At 41.5% G+C, this 22,640-nt stretch overlaps 1 protein-coding gene across 1 annotated transcript in view; it reads right to left on the bottom strand.

Moving 5' to 3' along the window:
- Positions 1 to 22,640, bottom strand: part of csmd2 (CUB and Sushi multiple domains 2) — a 384,085-nt gene that overhangs the window by 301,631 nt on the left and 59,814 nt on the right. The window contains exons 11-15 of the mRNA XM_036971824.1: positions 19,676 to 19,891; positions 12,285 to 12,473; positions 8,802 to 8,971; positions 6,144 to 6,300; positions 5,396 to 5,587 (exon numbers count right to left, since the gene is read on the bottom strand). Coding sequence (XP_036827719.1) covers positions 5,396 to 5,587; positions 6,144 to 6,300; positions 8,802 to 8,971; positions 12,285 to 12,473; positions 19,676 to 19,891 — 924 coding nt within the window. The remainder of the gene's footprint in view (positions 1 to 5,395; positions 5,588 to 6,143; positions 6,301 to 8,801; positions 8,972 to 12,284; positions 12,474 to 19,675; positions 19,892 to 22,640) is intronic.

The following is a 22,640-nucleotide window of genomic DNA, read 5'->3' on the forward strand; positions in this document are numbered from 1 at the left end:
CTGAGGAGACAGACCAGATATACCCTGGTATTATGTAGTCATGAGGAGACAGACCACCAGATATACCCTGGTATTATGGAGACATACCCCAGATATACCCTGGTATTATGGAGACAGACCCCCAGATATACCCTGGTATTATGGAGACAGACTACCAGATATACCCTGGCATTATGGAGACAGACCCCCAGATATACCCTGGTATTATGTAGTCATGAGGAGACAGACCACCAGATATACCCTGGTATTGTGGAGACAGACCCCCAGATATACTCTGGTATTATGGAGACAGACCACCAGATATACCCTGGTATTATGGAGACAGACCCCCAGATATACCCTGGGATTATGGAGACAGACCACAAGATATACCCTAGTATTATGTAGTCATGAGGAGACAGACCACCAGATATACCCTGGTATTATGCAGCTGAGGAGACAGACCACCAGATATACCCTGGTATTATGTAGTCATGAGGAGACAGACCACCGGATATGTCCTGGTATCATGTAGTCATGAGGAGACAGACCACCAGATATAGCCTGGTTTTATGTAGTCATGAGGAGACAGACCACCAGATATACCCTGGTATTATGCAGCTAAGGAGACAGACCACCAGATATACCCTGGTATTATGTAGTCATGAGGAGACAGACCACCGGATATACCCTGGTATTGTGTAGCTGAGTAGGCAGACCACCAGATATACCCTGGTATCATGTAGCTGAGGAGCCAGACCACCAGATATACCCTGGTATTATGGAGACAGACCACCAGATATACCCTGGTATTATGGAGACAGACCACCAGATATACCCTGGTATTATGGAGACAGACCACCAGATATACCCTGGTATTATGGAGACAGACCACCAGATATACCCTGGTATTATGTAGTCATGAGGAGACAGACCACCAGATATACCCTGGTATTATGGAGACAGACCACCAGATATACCCTGGTATTATGGAGACAGACCACCAGATATACCCTGGTATTATGGAGACAGACCACCAGATATACCCTTGTATTATGTAGTCATGAGGAGACAGACCACCAGATATACCCTGGTATTATGGAGACAGACCACCAGATATTCCCTGGTATTAAATAGTCATGAGGAGACAGACAACCAGATATACCCTGGTATTATGGAGACAGACCCCCAGATATACCCTGGTAGTAAGGAGACAGACCCCCAGATATACCCTGGTATTATGGAGACAGACCACCAGATATACCCTGGTATTATGGAGACAGACCACCAGATATTCCCTGGTATTAAATAGTCATGAGGAGACAGACAACCAGATATACCCTGGTATTATGGAGACAGACCCCCAGATATACCCTGGTAGTAAGGAGACAGACCCCCAGATATACCCTGGTATTATGGAGACAGACCACCAGATATACCCTGGTATTATGGAGACAGACCACCAGATATGCCCTGGTATTATGTAGTCACGAGGAGAAAGACAACCAGATATACCCTGGTATTATGTAGTCATGAGGAGACAGACCACCAGATATACCCTGGTATTATGTAGTCATGAGGAGACAGACCACCAGATATACCCTGGTATTATGTAGTCATGAGGAGACAGACCACCAGACATACCCTGGTATTATGTAGTCATGAGGAGACAGACCACCGGATATACCCTGGTATTATGTAGTCATGAGGAGACAGACCACCGGATATACCCTGGTATTATGTAGCTGAGGAGCCAGACCACCAGATATACCCTGGTATTATGTAGTCATGAGGAGACAGACCACCAGATTTACCCTGGTATTATGTAGCTGAGGAGACAGACCAGATATACCCTGGTAATATGTAGTCATGAGGAGACAGACCACCAGATTTACCCTGGTATTATGTAGCTGAGGAGACAGACCAGATATACCCTGGTATTATGTAACTGAGGAGACAGACCACCAGATATACCCTGGTATTATGTAGTCATGAGGAGACAGACCACCAGATATACCCTGGTATTATGTAGTCATGAGGAGACAGACCACCAGACGTACCCTGGTATTATGTAGTCATGAGGAGACAGACCACCGGATATACCCTGGTATTATGTAGCTGAGGAGCCAGACCACCAGATATACCCTGGTATTATGTAGTCATGAGGAGACAGACCACCAGATATACCCTGGTATTATGTAGTCATGAGGAGACAGACCACCGGATATACCCTGGTATTATGTAGTCATGAGGAGACAGACCACCAGATATACCCTGGTATTATGTAGTCATGAGGAGACAGACCACCAGATTTACCCTGGTATTATGGAGACAGACCACCAGATATACCCTGGTATTATGTAGTCATGAGGAGACAGACCACCGGATATACCCTGGTATTATGTAGCTGAGGAGCCAGACCACCAGATATACCCTGGTATTATGTAGTCAAGAGGAGACAGACCACCAGATTTACCCTGGTATTATGTAGCTGAGGAGACAGACCAGATATACCCTGGTATTATGTAGTCATGAGGAGACAGACCACCAGATATACCCTGGTATTATGTAGCTGAGGAGACAGACCAGATATACCCTGGTATTATGTAGTCATGAGGAGACAGACCACCAGATATACCCTGGTATTATGTAGCTGAGGAGACAGACCAGATATACCCTGGTATTATGTAGTCATGAGGAGACAGACCACCAGATATACCCTGGTATTATGTAGCTGAGGAGACAGACCAGATATACCCTGGTATTATGTAGTCATGAGGAGACAGACCACCAGATATACCCTGGTATTATGGAGACAGACCACCAGATATACCCTGGTAATATGTAGTCATGAGGAGACAGACCACCAGATTTACCCTGGTATTATGTAGCTGAGGAGACAGACCAGATATACCCTGGTATTATGTAGTCATGAGGAGACAGACCACCAGATATACCCTGGTATTATGTAGCTGAGGAGACAGACCAGATATACCCTGGTATTATGTAGTCATGAGGAGACAGACCACCAGATATAACCTGGTATTATGCAGCTGAGGAGACAGAGCAGATATACCCTGGTAATATGTAGCTTAGGAGGCAGACCACCAGATATACCCTGGTATTATGCAGCTGAGGAGACAGACCAGATATACCCTGGTATTATGCAGCTGAGGAGGCAGACCACCAGATATACCCTGGTATTAAGCAGCTGAGGAGGCAGACCACCAGATATACCCTGGTATTATGCAGCTGAGGAGGCAGACCACCAGATATACCCTGGTATTATGTAGCTGAGGAGCCAGACCTCCAGATATACCCTGGTATTATGGAGACAGACCACCAGATATACCCTGGTATTATGTAGTCATGAGGAGACAGAACACCAGATTTACCCTGGTATTATGTAGCTGAGGAGACAGACCAGATATACCCTGGTATTATGTAGTCATGAGGAGACAGACCACCAGATATACCCTGGTATTATGTAGCTGAGGAGACAGACCAGATATACCCTGGTATTATGTAGTCATGAGGAGACAGACCACCAGATATACCCTGGTATTATGCAGCTGAGGAGACAGACCAGATATACCCTGGTAATATGTAGCTTAGGAGGCAGACCACCAGATATACCCTGGTATTATGCAGCTGAGGAGACAGACCAGATATACCCTGGTATTATGCAGCTGAGGAGGCAGACCACCAGATATACCCTGGTATTAAGCAGCTGAGGAGGCAGACCCCCAGATATACCCTGGTATTATGCAGCTGAGGAGGCAGACCACCAGATATACCCTGGTATTATGTAGCTGAGGAGCCAGACCACCAGATATACCCTGGTATTATGTAGTCATGAGGAGACAGACCACCAGATATACCCTGGTATTATGCAGCTGAGGAGGCAGACCACCAAATATACCCTGGTATTATGCAGCTGAGGAGGCAGACCACCAAATATACCCTGGTATTATGCAGCTGAGGAGGCAGACCACCAAATATACCCTGGTATTATGCAGCTGAGTTATTCACGTTCTAGATATTTTTGTGATGAAACATTCACGTGTCCAAATTTCTGTGGAAAATATTAAATCAACGTTCCATCGATCATAAACAAAATGTAATATACGATGTTTAATGGGAAGTTTGCAAGAACATTTCTGTTCATCAGTTGTCAGGACGTCACCTGACGTCCTAACTACCACACCTTGTTACTGAGCCAATCAAGGCCATGATTGGTGAACCACGCATCCATTCATAGCTAAATAGGGAAGACATCAAAACTATGAAATAACACACATGGAATCATGTAGTATCCCCCCCAAAAAAGTGTTAATTAAACAAACCAGAATATATTTTATAGTTGAGATTCTTCAGAAATATTCTTTAAACTGATAAAACTTTTCCAAGTTGCTAGGTGTAGGCAAGGCCATATGCAAAATAGGTAACCTGGGAAATGCCTAACTAGTTTTAATGAGAGAGGAGAATGGAGCAGGATGGTGCCCTTAACTTCTCTAGGGTAGGGGGCAGCATTTGGAATTGTGGATGAAAAGCCCAAATTAAACTGCCTTCTACTCAGGCCCAGAAGATAGGATATGCATACAATAATTGGTAGATTTGGATAGAAAAACCTTTTTCATGCGCACGACCGAGAGAGTGCCTTTCTTGTTTACCTTTTATATTGACGACGTTATTGTCCGGTTGAAATATTATAGATTATTTAGGCTAAAAACAACCTGAGGATTGAATATAAACATTGTAAACAATATAAACATGTTTCTATGAACTTAACGGATACAATTTAGATTTTTTTGTCTGCCTGTTGTGACTGCGTTTGAGCCTGTGGAATACTGAATAAAACGTGCAAACAAAACAGAGGTATTTGGATATAAAGAGAGACTTTATCGAACAAAAGGAACATTTATTGAATAAATTAATGTCTTCTGAGTGCAAACATATGAAGATCATCAAAGGTAAGTGATTAATTTTATCTCTATTTCTGACTTGTGAAACTCTTCTACTTGGCTGGTTACTGTTTGTAATGATTTGTTTGCTGGGAGATGTTCTCAAATAATCGCATGGTATGCTTTCGCCGTAAAGCATTTTTGAAATCTGACACCGTGGTTGGATTCACAAGAAGTTCATCTTTAAACCTATGTAAAATAGTTGTATCTTTTCTGAATTTTTATAATGAGTATTTCTGTATTTGAATTTGGCGCTCTGCAATCTCACTGGATGTTGGCCAGTTGGGACGCTAGTGTCCCACATACCCTAGAGAGGTGAAATACTGATCTTAGGTCAGATGTTAGCCTTAAAACTTGTTTTCTGGTTGCCCACCCATAATGGAAGGGTATGTGCTTTTCTGATCGCTTGCACACACACACACACACACAGACACACAGATATATAAACTCACCGACACATAAGGGCAGGGGGCTATCCCAGGCTCTCCTCTCCCCCCTCAAACAGGTCAGGATCTGGGGTCCCTTCAAGGTGTATCCTGGGTCACAGCTATAACACACGGTGCTGCCAGCGAAGTGACCCTTATCTTCTCTCTTATAACCAAACTGAGGAACACCCGGGTCCTCACACTTCAACAGCTCAAAACCTGCAGGACAGGGGGACAAAGAGAGAAGACGGAGGGATAGAGAGAAGACGGATGGATAAAGAGAGAAGACGGATGGATAAAGAGAGAAGACGGATGGATAAAGAGAGAAGACGGAGGGATAAAGAGAGAAGACGGAGGGATAAAGAGAGAAGACGGAGGGATAAAGAGAGAAGACGGAGGGATAGAGAGAGAAGATGGAGGGATAGAGAGAGAAGACGGAGGGATATAGAGAGAAGACGGAGGGATAAAGAGAGAAGACGGGGGGATAAAGAGAGAAGATGGAGGGATAGAGAGAGAAGACGGAGGGATATAGAGAGAAGACGGAGGGATGGAGAGAGAAGACGGAGGGATAAAGAGAGAAGACGGAGGGATTCGGGACATGAGGAGATGGATGGAAGGTGGGGCAGAGAAACAAAAGGGTTTGAGCTATAGAATATATAACGGCTCAGCTATTCCGCTTCACAGTATTCATACTGCACCATACTCTACACCTGCTATTGCTTTGGACACTGCCTATTATTGGTCGACACCAGAAGGCAAGGACTATGTTACTCACTGGTAAAGTGCAGCTCAAAGCCCTTGCTGGTGTTTTCTGTGTTACTGACGAACTCCAGCCACATGGAGCTGGAAGTAGAGTTGAGTGTGTTTTCCTGCAGCTCAGTCCCAGAGAAAACACCCAACAGACGAGCCTGGTTACTATTGCCATCAAACACCTACAGAGAGAGATGGGGAGACAAAGAGAGAGAGAGCGAGAATGAGAGAGAATGAGAGAGATAGAACCATCTTCAGTTGTCTCTTTCCACAGCCATTAAACTCTGTAACTGATTTAAAGTCATCATTGTACTCATGGTGAAATGCCTGAGCGGTTTCCTTCCTCTCCAGCAACTGATTGAGGAAGGACGCCTGTATCTTTGCACTATGCTCAAAAGGGTGATTTAATGCCTGCTTTTTTTATTCACCCATCTATTGTACCAATAGGTGCCCTTCTTTTGTGAACTGTAGAAAACCTTCCTGGTCTTTGTGGTTGGATCTGTGCTTCAAATTCACTGTTTGACTTGGGACGTTACAGATAATTGATGGTATGTGTGGGGTACAGAGATGGGGTAGTAATTTAAAAACTATTATGGCACACAGAGTGACTCCATGCAACTAATTATAAACACATGTTTAACTGCTGAATTTATTTAAGCTCGTCATAACAAAATCATTGAAAACGTATTGACTAAGACATTTCAGCTTCTAATTTTTAATACATTTGTGAACATTTCTAAAAACATAATACCACTTTGACGTTATGGGGGAATGTGCGTAGGCCCGTGACACAACATCTCAATGTAAACCATCTGGAATACTGTAACACAACAACATGTAAACCATCTGGAATACTGTAACACAACAACATGTAGACCATCTGGAATACTGTAACACAACAACATGTAGACCATCTGGAATACTGTAACACAACAACATGTAAACCATCTGTAATACTGTAACACAACAACATGTAGACCATCTGGAACACTGTAACACAACAACATGTAAACCATCTGGAATACTGTAACACAACAACATGTAGACCATCTGGAATACTGTAACACAACAACATGTAGACCATCTGGAATACTGTAACACAACAACATGTAGACCATCTGTAATACTGTAACACAACAACATGTAGACCATCTGGAACACTGTAACACAACAACATGTAAACCATCTGGAATACTGTAACACAACAACATGTAGACCATCTGGAATACTGTAACACAACAACATGTAGACCATCTGGAATACTGTAACACAACAACATGTAGACCATCTGGAATACTGTAACACAACAACATGTAGACCATCTGGAATACTGTAACACAACAACATGTAAACCATCTGGAACACTGTAACACAACAACATGTAAACCATCTGGAACACTGTAACACAACAACATGTAGACCATCTGGAATACTGTAACACAACAACATGTAAACCATCTGGAACACTGTAACACAACAACATGTAAACCATCTGGAACACTAACACAACAACATGTAGACCATCTGGAATACTGTAACACAACAACATGTAAACCATCTGGAATACTGTAACACAACAACATGTAGACCATCTGGAATACTGTAACACAACAACATGTAGACCATCTGGAATACTGTAACACAACAACATGTAAACCATCTGGAATACTGTAACACAACAACATGTAAACCATCTGGAACACTGTAACACAACAACATGTAGACCATCTGGAATACTGTAACACAACAACATGTAAACCATCTGGAATACTGTAACACAACAACATGTAGACCATCTGGAACACTGTAACACAACAACATGTAAACCATCTGGAACACTGTAACACAACAACATGTAAACCATCTGGAATACTGTAACACAACAACATGTAGACCATCTGGAATACTGTAACACAACAACATGTAGACCATCTGGAATACTGTAACACAACAACATGTAGACCATCTGGAATACTGTAACACAACAACATGTAGACCATCTGGAATACTGTAACACAACAACATGTAAACCATCTGGAACACTGTAACACAACAACATGTAGACCATCTGGAATACTGTAACACAACAACATGTAAACCATCTGGAATACTGTAACACAACAACATGTAAACCATCTGGAATACTGTAACACAACAACATGTAAACCATCTGGAATACTGTAACACAACAACATGTAAACCATCTGTAATACTGTAACACAACAACATGTGGAAAAAGTCAAGTGGTGTCAATACTTTCTGAAGGTTCTGTATCCTGTATCTAAATGAAAGAAACCATCTCCCTCCCTCCCTCCCCCCCTCCCTCCCTCCCTCCCTCCCTCCAATCTATTCCTCCCTCCAGTCCCTCCCTCCCTCCAATCTATTCCTCCCTCCCTCACTCCAATCGATCCCTCTCTCCTCCCTCACTCCAATGTATCCCGCCCTCCCTCACTCCAATCTATCCCTCTTTCCCTCCCTCCCTCCAATCTATCCCTCCCTCCAATCTATCCCTCACTCCAATCTATCCCTCACTCCAATCTATCCCTCACTCACTCCCTCCCTCCCACAAACATACCCTAAGAGGTTTCCGCACTAAGCTCATGCCATATGCGAGCATGCAAACAAACACACACACACACACACCCACACACACACACACACACACGCTCTTTGCCCCCCTCACTTTGAGCATGTCATCGTCCTCCAGTCTGAAGTCTCGTGCTCGGAGCTGGATGCCTTTGCCTGGCTGGGTCTGTATAGAGTAGATACACTCGTGGTGGTTCCCATAGTAACCTGGGTAGTTAGGAGACAGCAGCACTCCCTGCATGCCAGTCACTGAGGATCCACACTCAGCTAGAAGAGAGAGAGAGAGAAGGAAGGAAGGAAGAGAGAGGGAGAAAGAGAGAAGGAAGAGAGAGAGAAGGAAGAGAGAGACAGAAGGAAGAGAGAGAGAGAGAGAGAGAGAGAAAGGGGTCACACATCACAATCATCCAGCATATGTACTTAAACCTGCTTCTACGGAGACATGCAGGGGGGGGGGGGATAATGTAGGAGAGACGAGAACTGATGACCTCTGACTGGATGGAGTTCAACGTATCTGTGACCCTTTCTACACATTTACAGTATTTTGGTCTGTCAAATTGAAACACAAATAGAAACTCACTGCGGAGAGAAAACCACTCGAATCCATAAAAAGGACAACTGAAAACCGTTCAGCCAGCCGTCAACTCATATTCATGTAGTTGCCTGACCCAGTTTCTCCCAAACATAGAAAAAGCAGAAGACCAGATAACAGAAAATAAAAATACGAATTCAACTGGAATGTCAAAATTTCAACGTTTAGACAAATTACTTTCTAAAGTTGGTCCCTGCCAGCCATTTCATAGTATAATTAGAATAAATCTGGCCTCTAACATACACTATATAAATATACAGCAGTATGTGGACACCGTGCAATCTCCATAGACAAACATTGGCAGTAGAATGGCCTTACTTTCAACTTGGCACGGTCATAGGATGCCACCTTTCTAACAAGTCAGTTCATCCATTTTATGCCCTGCTAGAGCTGCCTCGGGTCAACTGTAAGTGTTGTTATTGTGAAGTGGAAACGTCTAGGAGCAACAACGGCTCAGCCGTGAAGTGGTAGACCACACGAGCTCACAGAACGGGACCGCTGAGTGCTGAAGCGTGTAAAAAGTACAAATCATCAGTTCCTCGGTTGCAACTACCGAGTTCCAAACTGCCTCTGGAAGCCACTTCAGCACAATAACGGTTTGTCGGGAGTTTCATGAAATGGGTTTCCGTGGCCGAGCAGCGGCACACAAGCCTAAGATAACCATGTGCAATGCCAAGCGTTGGCTGGAGTGGTGTAAAGCTCACTGCCATTGGACTCTGGAGCAGTGGAAACACGTTCTCTGGGGTGATGAATCACTCTTCATCATCTGTCAGTCCGATGGATGAATCTGGGTGTGGCGGATGCCAGGAGAACGTTACCTGCCCGAATACATAGTGCCCACTGTAAAGTTTGGTGGAGGAGGAATAATTGTCTGGGGCTGTTTATCATGGTTCAGACTAGGCCCCTTAGTTCCTGTGAATGGAAATCTTAACGCTACAGCATACAACGATATTCTAGACGATTCTGTGCTCCCAACTTTGTGGCAACAGTTTGAGGAAGGCCCTTTCCTGTTTCTGCATGACAACGCCAAGAGGACATCTCGTGGAAAGTCTTCCCAGAAGAATGGAGGCTGTTATAGCAGCAAAGGGGGGCCAACTCCATATTAATGCCTTCTCAGAAGAGTGGAGGATGTTATAGCAGCAAAGGGGGGACCAACTCCATATTAATGCCCACGATATTGTAATGAGATGTTCGACCAGCCCGGTGTCCACATACTTTTGGTAATGTAGTATATTTCTCTATTTCATTGTAACAGTTTAAGCTGTTTTCCTGTTTTTATGATTCCACCTGCTCTCCTTAGTTAGTTCTGCAAACGTTATAGTTAAATTCTATTAATTACGAGGGGCTCATTTTTACACTACCACCACTGCTGACTATCATTCCTCCCGTCTAATAAGGAACTGATTTAGAATGGGACGCCAGGTGGGTGGATTTAATTATTAAGTAGAAAAGGAAAAACCAGCAGTTCTCTGGACCTCGTCGGGTAAGATTTGAATATACGCCTTACTCATTAAATCTGCATTTTTTTTTGTGACACTGGATTTTTGTAGAACTCACTCATTCTAACCATTTAATCCACTCTCTATATCTCCATAATCCACTCTCTATATCTCCATAATCCACTCTCTATATCTCCATAATCCACTCTCTATATCTCCATATCTCCATAATCCAGTCTCTATATCTCTATAATCCACTCTCTACATATCCGTAATCCACTCTCTATATCACCATAATCCACTCTCTATACCACCATAATCCAGTCTCTATATCTCCATAATCCAGTCTCTATATCTCCATAATCCAGTCTCTATATCTCCATAATCCAGTCTCTATATCTCCATAATCCAGTCTCTATATCTCCATAATCCAGTCTCTATATCTCCATAATCCAGTCTCTATATCGCCATAATCCAGTCTCTATATCTCCATAATCCAGTCTCTATATCTCCATAATCCACTCTCTATATCTCCATAATCCACTCTCTATATCTCCATAATCCACTCTCTATATATCCATATTCCAGTCTCTATATCTCCATAATCCAGTCTCTATATCTCCATAATCCACTCTCTATATCTCCGTAATCCACTCTCTATATCTCCGTAATCCACTCTCTATATCTCTATAATCCACTCTCTATATCTCCATAATCCACTTTATATATCTCTACAATCCACTCTCTATATCTCCGTAATCCACTCTCTATATCTCCATAATCCACTCTCTATATCACCATAATCAACTCTCTATATCACTATAATCCACTCTCTATATCTCCATAATCCACTTTATATACCATCATAATCCACTCTCTATATCTCCATAATCCAGTCTCTATATATCCGTAATCCACTCTCTATACCACCATAATACACTCTCTATATCTCCATAATCCAGTCTCTATATCTCCATAATCCACTCTCTATATCTCCATAATCCAGTCTCTATATCTCCCTAATCCACTCTCTATACCACCATAATCCACTCTCTATACCACCATAATCCAGTCTCTATATCTCCATAATCCAGTCTCTATATTTCCATAATCCAGTCTCTATATTTCCATAATCCAGTCTCTATATCTCCATAATCCAGTCTCTATATCTCCATAATGCAGTCTCTATATCTCCATAATCCAGTCTCTATATCTCCATAATCCAGACTCTATATCTCCATAATCCAGACTCTATATCTCCGTAATCTAGCCGAATGTGTAGTACTCTCTGCTGCGGTATGGGACATGTTGTTGAAGGGGAAGTGTATGATAGTGTGTATCAGGAGTAGGTGGCGGTATATAAAGTTGTTTTGAAGGTTGTGGGAGTGTGTTCCAGGACAGTCTTCTGGATGGATGTAAGTGAAGACGAGGTGGGTATAAATTGATGTACAGTACATGACTGAGCGAGGTGTCGATGAGGTGAGATCGGTGGGGACAGGGGGGGGGGGGGGGGGGGGTGAACAAAGCCAAATTAAATCATGTGACCACCTACCAACACACCTTGGCAGAGGGGAGCTCCACACCCTCCTCCGCCCACCAAGACACGTCACCCTCGCCGGCCCCTCCAGACGGTAACCAGGGAAACAGGAGAAGATGAGCACGTCCCCCACCCCAAACTGTAACCCCTTACGGGTGCTGTAGGGAGGAACTCCCGGGTCTTCACATGGTTCCAGGTCATACTCTGGAAGAGGAGAGGAGAAAGGGACGATTTCATTAGTCAGGATACCCATAATACATTGCAATAGGATTTCTTCTAGTGGATCCATGATCACCAAAACAGTCAGCCGTCGATATACAGTGAGCTCCAAAAGTTTTGGGACAGTGATTTGTTGTTGTTGTTGTTGTTGTTGTTGTTTCGGATCTGTACTCCAGCACTTTGGATTTTGACACGGCTGACTGCCAACTTTAATTTGAGGGTAAATTCATCCATATCAGGTGAACCGTTAAGAAATGAAAGCACTTTTTGTACATAGTCCTCCCATTTTAGGAGACTAAATGTATTGGGACAAATTCACTTATATTTGTATTAAAGTAGTAAAATGTTCAGTATATGGTCCTGTATTCTTAGCACGCAATGATTACATCAAGCTTGTGACTTTACAAACTTGTTGGATTCATTTGCTGTTTGTTTTTCAGATTATATTGTGCCCCAATAGAAATTAATGGAAAAATAACGTATTGTGTCATTTTGGAGTCACTTTTACTGTAAATAAGAATAGAATATGTTTCTAAACACTTCTACGTTAATGTGGATGCTATCATGTTTACGGAAGATCCTGCATGAATCGTGAATAATGATGAGTTAAAAAGTTACCGACCAACAAATATCATACCCACAAGACATGCTAACCTCTCACCATTACAATAACAGGGGAGGTTAGCATTTTATATCATACCCCAAAGACATGCTAACCTCTCCGTATTACAATAACAGGGGAGGTTAGCATTTATATCACACCCCAAAGACATGCTAACCTCTCACCATTACAATAACAGGGGAGGTTAGTGTTTTTTGGAGGGTATTATATTTGTGCATCTGTACATTTCACTCTCATAATTATTTACTATTCATTCAGGATTATCCATGATCCTGGTAGCTTCCACATTAACGTATAAGTGTTTTAGAAACATATTCTGTAACACTTAACTTGACACCCTATGTCATAACACCTTATCACATGGTCATAACACCTCACATAATATGTCATAACAGCTGACATTAACGTGTCATAACCTGTCATAATAGGGTCATAACAGCTGACATTAACTTGTCTTAAAACCTGTTAAGGATATGGCAGACATACGCCCCCTTTGGAGAGATTGGGTACCCCTAGTAAACTGGAAAAAAAATCTGTCAAAAATTGCTAATATATGCAAATAAAAATTATTATTGGATAGAAAACACTAAAGATTATAAAACCGTTGGAATTATGTCTGTAAGTATAGCAGAACTCACAGGGCAGGCATTCTTCCAAACTAGTTTTTGTGGCCATGAAAGTTGGAGCAACTTTGACGTCATGGCCCCCACCCTTCCCAACCAGTTATGATTCTGGGGACACTTTATATCTCTTCCGCTAGATGTCCTCTTTCAGTAGAGCTTTGAATCGTTCAAATCCCGCGAGAATTGACCCTATGGGAGTGAAATTAGTGCGTGCCACGAGAGAATAGGCTGTGCGTATGGGCGCGAATTGGTCCCAGCCATTCCTTTGTTCCAGCACTCAAGAGAAGAGCAGACGATGGCCGATTGAATTGAAGTTTGTTTTGCACGTCTAAAACATCATAAAGCTTGCTTCTGCACTTAGTTTGACCTGTTTAGTCGACATATAATATGTAATTTTGAAGTTTTGATGCGCAACTTTTCCGGACCAGAGGACATTTTGGGTGCATTTCAGCTGATGTTATTAGCAGTAGCTAATACAAAGACGCAAGACTTGAAACCAAACGATGTATTGGGTAAGTATGAAGCCTTCCAGAACATTCTGAACGAAGACCATCGAAGGTAAGGGAATATTTATGCTTAAATCTGTGTTTCTGTTGACTCCAACATTACGTAGAAATGTAGCTTGGCACTGAGCGCTGTCTCAGCATATGGAATAGTGTGCGATTTCTGTAACGTTAAAAATAAATCTAACACAGCGGTTGCATAAAGAAGCAGTGTATCTTTCTAACTATATGTAGAACATGTATATTTAGTCAAAGTTTATGATGTCTATTTACGTTATCTTGCCGCGCTACATAGATTTCCTGCGGGCATTTTTGAGTCATTTCTGAACGTGAACTCACTGTAAATGGACATTTATGGATATAAATGGCATATTATTGAAAAAAAAAATATGTACTGTGTAACATGTCATATTACTGTCATCTGATGAAGATTTTCAAAAGGTTAGTGAGCGATTTATTTTTTAATCCTGCGTTTGTTGATTGCATGTTTTGGCTATTCAAATGAGCTGTGTCTGGTGGTGGTTTTACATATATATCTGCTATGTTTTCGCCGTAAAACATTTTAGAAATCTGACTTGCTGGCTATATGAACAAGGTGTTTATCTTTCATTTGAGCTATTGGACTTGTTAATGTGTGGAGGTTAAATATTTTTAAGAATATTTTTGCGTTCCATGCGCCACCGTTTCAGCTGAACGTGGGAGGGTTGATTCCCAATTGGGAACCAGTATCGTAGACAGGTTAACCTGTCATAATAGGGTCATAACAGCTGACATTAACTTGTCTTAACCTGTCATAAAATGTCATAACAGCTGACATTAACGTGTCATAATAGGGTCATAACAGCTGACATTAACCTGTCATAATATGGTCATAACAGCTGACATTACCCTGTCATAATATGGTCATAACAGCTGACATTACCTTGTCACAACCTATTATAATAGGGTCATAACATGTCATGACACATTTAGGCCTGTTGTGACATACTGTCATATGGTCATAAGAGCTGACATTAACGCGTCATAACCTGTCATAATATGCCATAACAGCTGACATTAACCTGTTATAACCTGTCATAATATGGTCATAACAGCTGACATTAACCTGTCATAATATGGTCATAACAGCTGACATTAACCTGTCATAATATGGTCATAACAGCTGACATTAACCTGTCATAATATGGCCATAACAGCTGACATTAACCTGTCATAATATGGTCATAACAGCTGACATTACCCTGTCATAATATGGTCATAACAGCTGACATTAACCTGTCATAACCTGTTATAATATGGTCATAACAGCTGACATTAACCTGTCATAATATGGTCATAACAGCTGACATTAACCTGTTATAATAAGATCATAACAGCTGACATTAACCTGTTATAATAAGGTCATAACAGCTGAAATTAACCTGTCATAATATGGCCATAACAGCTGACATTACCCTGTCATAATATGGTCATAACAGCTGACATTTACCTGTCATAATAGGGTCATAACAGCTGACATTAACCTGTCATAATATGGTCATAACAGCTGACATTAACCTGTCATAATATGGTCATAACAGCTGACATTAACCTGTCATAATATGGTCATAACAGCTGACATTAACCTGTCATAATATGGCCATAACAGCTGACATTAACCTGTCAGAATATGGTCATAACAGCTGACATTAACCTGTCATAATATGGTCATAACAGCTGACATTACCTTGTCATAATATGGTCATAACAGCTGACATTTACCTGTCATAATAGGGTCATAACAGCTGACATTAACCTGTCACAATATGGTCATAACAGCTGACATTAACCTGTCATAATATGGTCATAACAGCTGACATTACCTTGTCACAACCTATTATAATAGGGTCATAATATGTCATGACACATTTAGGCCTGTTGTGACATACTGTATATTGTGTTATTTTAAGGCTGGTTATGACATTGACATTAGTGTGTCAAAACACACCACACAAGGAAAAACATTCCATTACATCACAGCCTCCTTGTCAACAGTATGTTTATGTTAATATTACATTTATTTTTTTAATTGACCATATTAAAATTATCATTGTTATTGTGCACACATTGATGTCAGACATGCACCTGCCTCAGTGCTCTGTTTCTGATGACTGGGATGAATGTAGGAGCAGATTTCAGGATCAGGACAAGACACCCTCTATTAGACTGAGGACTGGGATGAATGTAGGAGCAGATTTCAGGAGCAGGACAAGACACCCTCTATTAGACTGATTACTGGGATGAATGTAGGAGCAGATTTCAGGAGCAGGACAAGACACCCTCTATTAGACTGAGGACTGGGATGAATGTAGGAGCAGATTTCAGGAGCAGGACAAGACACCCTCTATTAGACTGAGGACTGGGATGAATGTAGGAGCAGATTTCAGGAGCAGGACAAGACACCCTCTATTAGACTGAGGACTGGGATGAATGTAGGAGCAGATTTCAGGAGCAGGACAAGACACCCGCTATTAGACTGAGGACTGGGATGAATGTAGGAGCAGATTTCAGGAGCAGGACAAGACACTCTCTATTAGACTGAGGACTGGGATGAATGTAGGAGCAGATTTCAGGAGCAGGACAAGACACCCTCTATTAGACTGATTACTGGGATGAATGTAGGAGCAGATTTCAGGACAAGCCACCCTCTATTAGACTGATGACTGGGATGAATGTAGGAGCAGATTTCAGGAGCAGGACACCCTCTATTAGACTGATGACTGGGATGAATGTAGGAGCAGATTTCAGGAGCAGGACAAGACACCCGCTATTAGACTGAGGACTGGGATGAATGTAGGAGCAGATTTCAGGAGCAGGACAAGACACCCGCTATTAGACTGATGACTGGGATGAATGTAGGAGCAGATTTCAGGAGCAGGACAAGACACCCTCTATTAGACTGAGGACTGGGATGAATGTAGGAGCAGATTTCAGGAGCAGGACAAGACACCCTCTATTAGACTGATTACTGGGATGAATGTAGGAGCAGATTTCAGGACAAGCCACCCTCTATTAGACTGATGACTGGGATGAATGTAGGAGCAGATTTCAGGAGCAGGACACCCTCTATTAGACTGATGACTGGGATGAATGTAGGAGCAGATTTCAGGAGCAGGACAAGACACCCGCTATTAGACTGAGGACTGGGATGAATGTAGGAGCAGATTTCAGGAGCAGGACAAGACACCCGCTATTAGACTGATGACTGGGATGAATGTAGGAGCAGATTTCAGGAGCAGGACAAGACACCCTCTATTAGACTGAGGACTGTGATGAATGTAGGAGCAGATTTCAGGAGCAGGACAAGCCACCCTCTATTAGACTGAGGACTGGGATGAATGTAGGAGCAGATTTCAGGAGCAGGACAAGCCACCCTCTATTAGACTGAGGACTGATAAAAGGACATGATAGGACTCTCTGCCTGATGTGATTACGATGGTCGAAATGCTTCTTGACATTGGCATGAAGTATATTTTCTATTAGTTATTTAAAATATGATGAACAAAATACTGTAAAGAATTAATTACAACAACAACAAAGGACTTAAGAAACAAACTTTCAAACGAAAGGAAACTTCTTGGCAGGGAAAAATATTATTTGAATAAATGTGGGTCTTGACACTTATGTAGGTGTCATAACCAGCCATAAAATAACACACTCTATGTCACAACAGGTGTAAATATATGGGTCATGGCAGTGTTATAACAGTGTTACGACCATATTATGGTGGGTTATGTCAGCCATTATGACATATTATGACATGGTTATAACAAGTTATGTCAGCCGTTATGACATGGTTATAACAAGTTATGTCAGCCATTATGACATGGTTATATCAAGTTATGTCAGCCATTATGACATGGTTATAACAAGTTATGTCAGCCGTTATGACATGGTTATAACAAGTTATGTCAGCCATTATGACATGGTTATATCAAGTTATGTCAGCCGTTATGACATGGTTATATCAAGTTATGTCAGCCGTTATGACATATTATGACATGGTTATATCAAGTTATGTCAGCCGTTATGACATGGTTATAACAAGTTATGTCAGCCATTATGACATGGTTATATCAAGTTATGTCAGCCGTTATGACATGGTTATAACAAGTTATGTCAGCCGTTATGACATGGTTATATCAAGTTATGTCAGCCGTTATGACATGGTTATATCAAGTTATGTCAGCCGTTATGACATATTATGACATGGTTATATCAAGTTATGTCAGCCATTATGACATGGTTATATCAAGTTATGTCAGCCGTTATGACATGGTTATAACAAGTTATGTCAGCCATTATGACATGGTTATATCAAGTTATGTCAGCCGTTATGACATGGTTATATCAAGTTATGTCAGCCGTTATGACATATTATGACATGGTTATAAGTTATGTCAGCCATTATGACATGGTTATAACAAGTTATGTCAGCCATTATGACACGGTTATATCAAGTTATGTCAGCCGTTATGACATATTATGACATGGTTATAAGTTATGTCAGCCATTATGACATGGTTATAACAAGTTATGTCAGCCATTATGACATAGTTATAACAAGTTATGTCAGCCATTATGACATGGTTATAACACGTTGTCAGCCGTTATGACATATTATGACATGGTTATAACAAGTTATGTCAGCCGTTATGACATGGTTATAACAAGTTATGTCAGTCGTTATGACATATTATGACATGGTTATGACATGGTTATAACAAGTTATGTCAGTCGTTATGACACTGGGTGTCAAGTGTTATTACACATTCTGTTCTTATTTACAATAAAATTGACTCCAAAATTACACAATACATTATCTTCCGTTCATTTCTACTGGGCACAAAATAATCTGAAACACAACGAAAACAAACAGCAGATGCATCCAACAAGGGTTTTTTTTTTTTAAGTCACAAGTGTGACGTAATCATTGTGTGCCTGAGTACAGGAGCCAAAACAACAACAACAAAAAAATTGTCACTGTCCCAATATTTTTGGGGAGGTCACTGTAGCTCAGTTTCAAATGGTAGCCTGTCTTCCTATCTGGCTCAATGAAACTAGCCTGGTACCAGAACATCGTTTCAATGTGGTCAACTCATGTGGTCATTGTGGCATGACAACAACAACCACAAGACACAAAAAATAAACAGGTCTGGGAACAGGATAGATTCGTGTTCCTTCTAGACGGATAGGGAGGCACACAAATACACACAGATACTCACATGTGTTTTTGGTGGATCTACAAATGCATTACATCATACAATAGGTTATTCTCTCAGTATTATCCACATATTCCTCTGTAAATCTTCATAGCTCTATTTCATGGTCCTTCGAGGCATTATTCTTGTGATTGAAAGTTCCCGTTCAATCACAAGCAGAGGATGACCCAACCCCTACCTGAGAAGGTGATGTTGAATCCCTCGTAGGAGACAGAGAAGTCTGAGAGGAAGCGTATCTGAGCGGTGTAGTTCCCATACAGGCCTGCACTGAGGGTGGGGGGCAGTGTTGAGCCCGTTAGTCTCCAAAGGGGCTCGGGGAAGCTGCCGTTCTCTGTCACCAACAGGTGGTCATGGGGAGACTCTAGGTGGAATGTATGGAAGGTGAACTGGACACCTGGTAGGGCAAGAGAGAGAAAACAGAAGAGGAGTCAGCTACACTCTTCCTGGTGGGCAGGAGAGAGAGAGAGGGGGGGGAGATAGAGCAGGAGAAGAGTAAGCTTGGATCATGTGTTTGTACAGCTGAATCTGATGGTTTCGTACACTTGATGGAACCTTTCAGACGACAAATACAATAGAACCTATTTTACGGTTGGCTTGGCTGTTTCAAATACAATAGAACCTATTTTACGGTTGGCTTGGCTGTATCAAATACAGTAGAACCTGTTTTACGGTTGGCTTGGCTGTATCAAATACAGTAGAACCTATTTTAGGGTTGGCTTGGCTGTATCAAATACAGTAGAACCTATTTTACGGTTGGCTGTATCAAATACAGTAGAACCTATTTTAGGGTTGGCTTGGATGTATCAAATACAGTAGAACCAATTTTAGGGTTGGCTGTATCAAGCATTGTATAACCTATTTTAGGGTTGGCTTGGCTGTATCAAACATTGTATAACCTATTTTAGGGATGGCTTGGATGTATCAAACATAGTATAACCTATTTTAGGGTTGGCTTGGATGTATCAAATACAGTAGAACCTATTTTAGGGTTGGCTGTATCAAGCATTGTATAACCTATTTTAGGGTTGGCTTGGCTGTATCAAACATAGTAGAACCTATTTTAGGGTTGGCTTGGCTGTATCAAATACAGTATAACCTATTTTACGGTTGGCTTGGCTGTATCAAATACAGTAGAACCTGTTTTACGGTTGGCTTGGCTGTATCAAATACAGTAGAACCTGTTTTACGGTTGGCTTGGCTGTATCAAATACAGTAGAACCTATTTTAGGGTTGGCTTGGCTGTATCAAATACAGTAGAACCTATTTTAGGGTTGGCTTGGCTGTATCAAATACAGTAGAACCTGTTTTACGGTTGGCTTGGCTGTATCAAATACAGTAGAACCTATTTTAGGGTTGGCTTGGCTGTATCAAATACAGTAGAACCTGTTTTACGGTTGGCTGTATCAAATACAGTAGAACCTATTTTACGGTTGGCTTGGCTGTATCAAATACAATAGAACCTATTTTAGGGTTGGCTTGGCTGTATCAAATACAGTAGAACCTATTTTAGGGTTGGCTTGGCTGTATCAAATACAATATAACCTATTGATCGGCAAAACCGGCCCGCGAGTGATTTTATACACATATACAGTACCAGTCAAAATGTTGGACACAACTACTCATTCAAGGGGTTTTCTTTATTTATACTATTTTCTACATTGTAGAATAATAGTGAAGATGTCAAAACTATGAAATAACACATATGGAATCATGAGGTAACCAAAAAAAGTGTTTAACAAATCAAAAAATATTTTGTATTTGAAATTCTTCAAAGTAGCCACCTTTCGCATTGATGACAGCTTTGCACACCCTTGGCATTCTCTCAACCAGCATAATGAGGTAGTCACCTGTAATGGATTTCAATTGACAGGTGTGCCTTGTTAAAAGTTCATTTGTGGAATTTATTTCCTTCTTAAAGCGTTTGAGTCAGTCAGTTGTGTTGTGACAAGGTAGGGGTGGTATACAGAAGATAGCCCTATTTGGTAAAAGAACAAGTCCATATTATGGCAAGAACAGCTCAAATAAGCAAAGAGAAACGACAGTCCATCATTACTTTAAGACATGAAGGTCAGTCAATCTGGAAAATTCCAAGAACTTTGAAAGTTTCTTCAAGTGCAATCGCAAAAATCATCAAGCGCTATGATAAAACTGGCTCTCATGAGGACCGCCACAGAAAAGGAAGACTCAGAGTTACCTCTGCTGTAGAGGATAAGTTCATTAGAGTTACCAGTCTCAGAAATTGCAGCCCAAATAAATGCTTCACAGAGTTCAAGTAACAGTCAGTCATATCTCAACATCAACTGTTCAGAGGAGACTGCGTGAATCAGGCCTTCATGATGGAATTGCTGCAAAGAAACCACTACTAAAGGACACCAATAATCAGAAGAGATTTGCTTGGACCAAGAAACACGATCAATGGAAATTAGACCGGTAGAAATCTGTCCATTGGTTTGATGAGTGCAAATTTGTGATATCTGGTTCCAACTGCCTCGTCTTTGTGAGACGCAGAATAGGTGAACGGATTATCTCTGCATGTGTGGTTCCCACCGTGAAGCATGGAGGAGGTGTGACAGTGTGTGGGTTCTTTGCTGGTGACACTGTCTGTGATTTCTTTAGAATTCAAGGCACACTTAACCAGCATGCTTACCACAGCATTCTGCAGCGATACGCCATCCCATCTGGTTTGCGCTTAGTGGGGCTATCATTTGTTTTTCAACAGGACAATGACCCAACACAACTCCATGCTGCTGGGGCGGCAGGTAGCCTAGTGGTCAGAGTGTTGGACTAGTAACCGAAAGGTTGCAAGATCAAATCCCTGAGCCGACAAGGTAAAAATATATTGTTCTGCCCATGAACAAGGTTAACCCACTGTTCCTAGGCCGTCATTGAAAATAATAATTTGACCAAGAAGCAGAGTGAAGTAACTTTTTTCGTTACGTCATGATTCCATGTGTTATTTCATAGTTTTGATGTCTTCAATATTATTCTACAATGTAGAAAATAGTATAAATAAAGAAAAACCCTCTAATGAGTAGGTGTGTCTAAACTTTAGTACCAGTCAAAAGTTTGGATAAATCTACTATTTGTATATATTTTTGTACTATTTTTCTACATGGGGGGGGGGGGGGGGGGGGTGTCATTTT

This window comes from Oncorhynchus mykiss, chromosome 32, assembly GCF_013265735.2.
Source record: "Oncorhynchus mykiss isolate Arlee chromosome 32, USDA_OmykA_1.1, whole genome shotgun sequence".
Classification (NCBI taxonomy): Eukaryota; Metazoa; Chordata; class Actinopteri; order Salmoniformes; family Salmonidae; genus Oncorhynchus; species Oncorhynchus mykiss.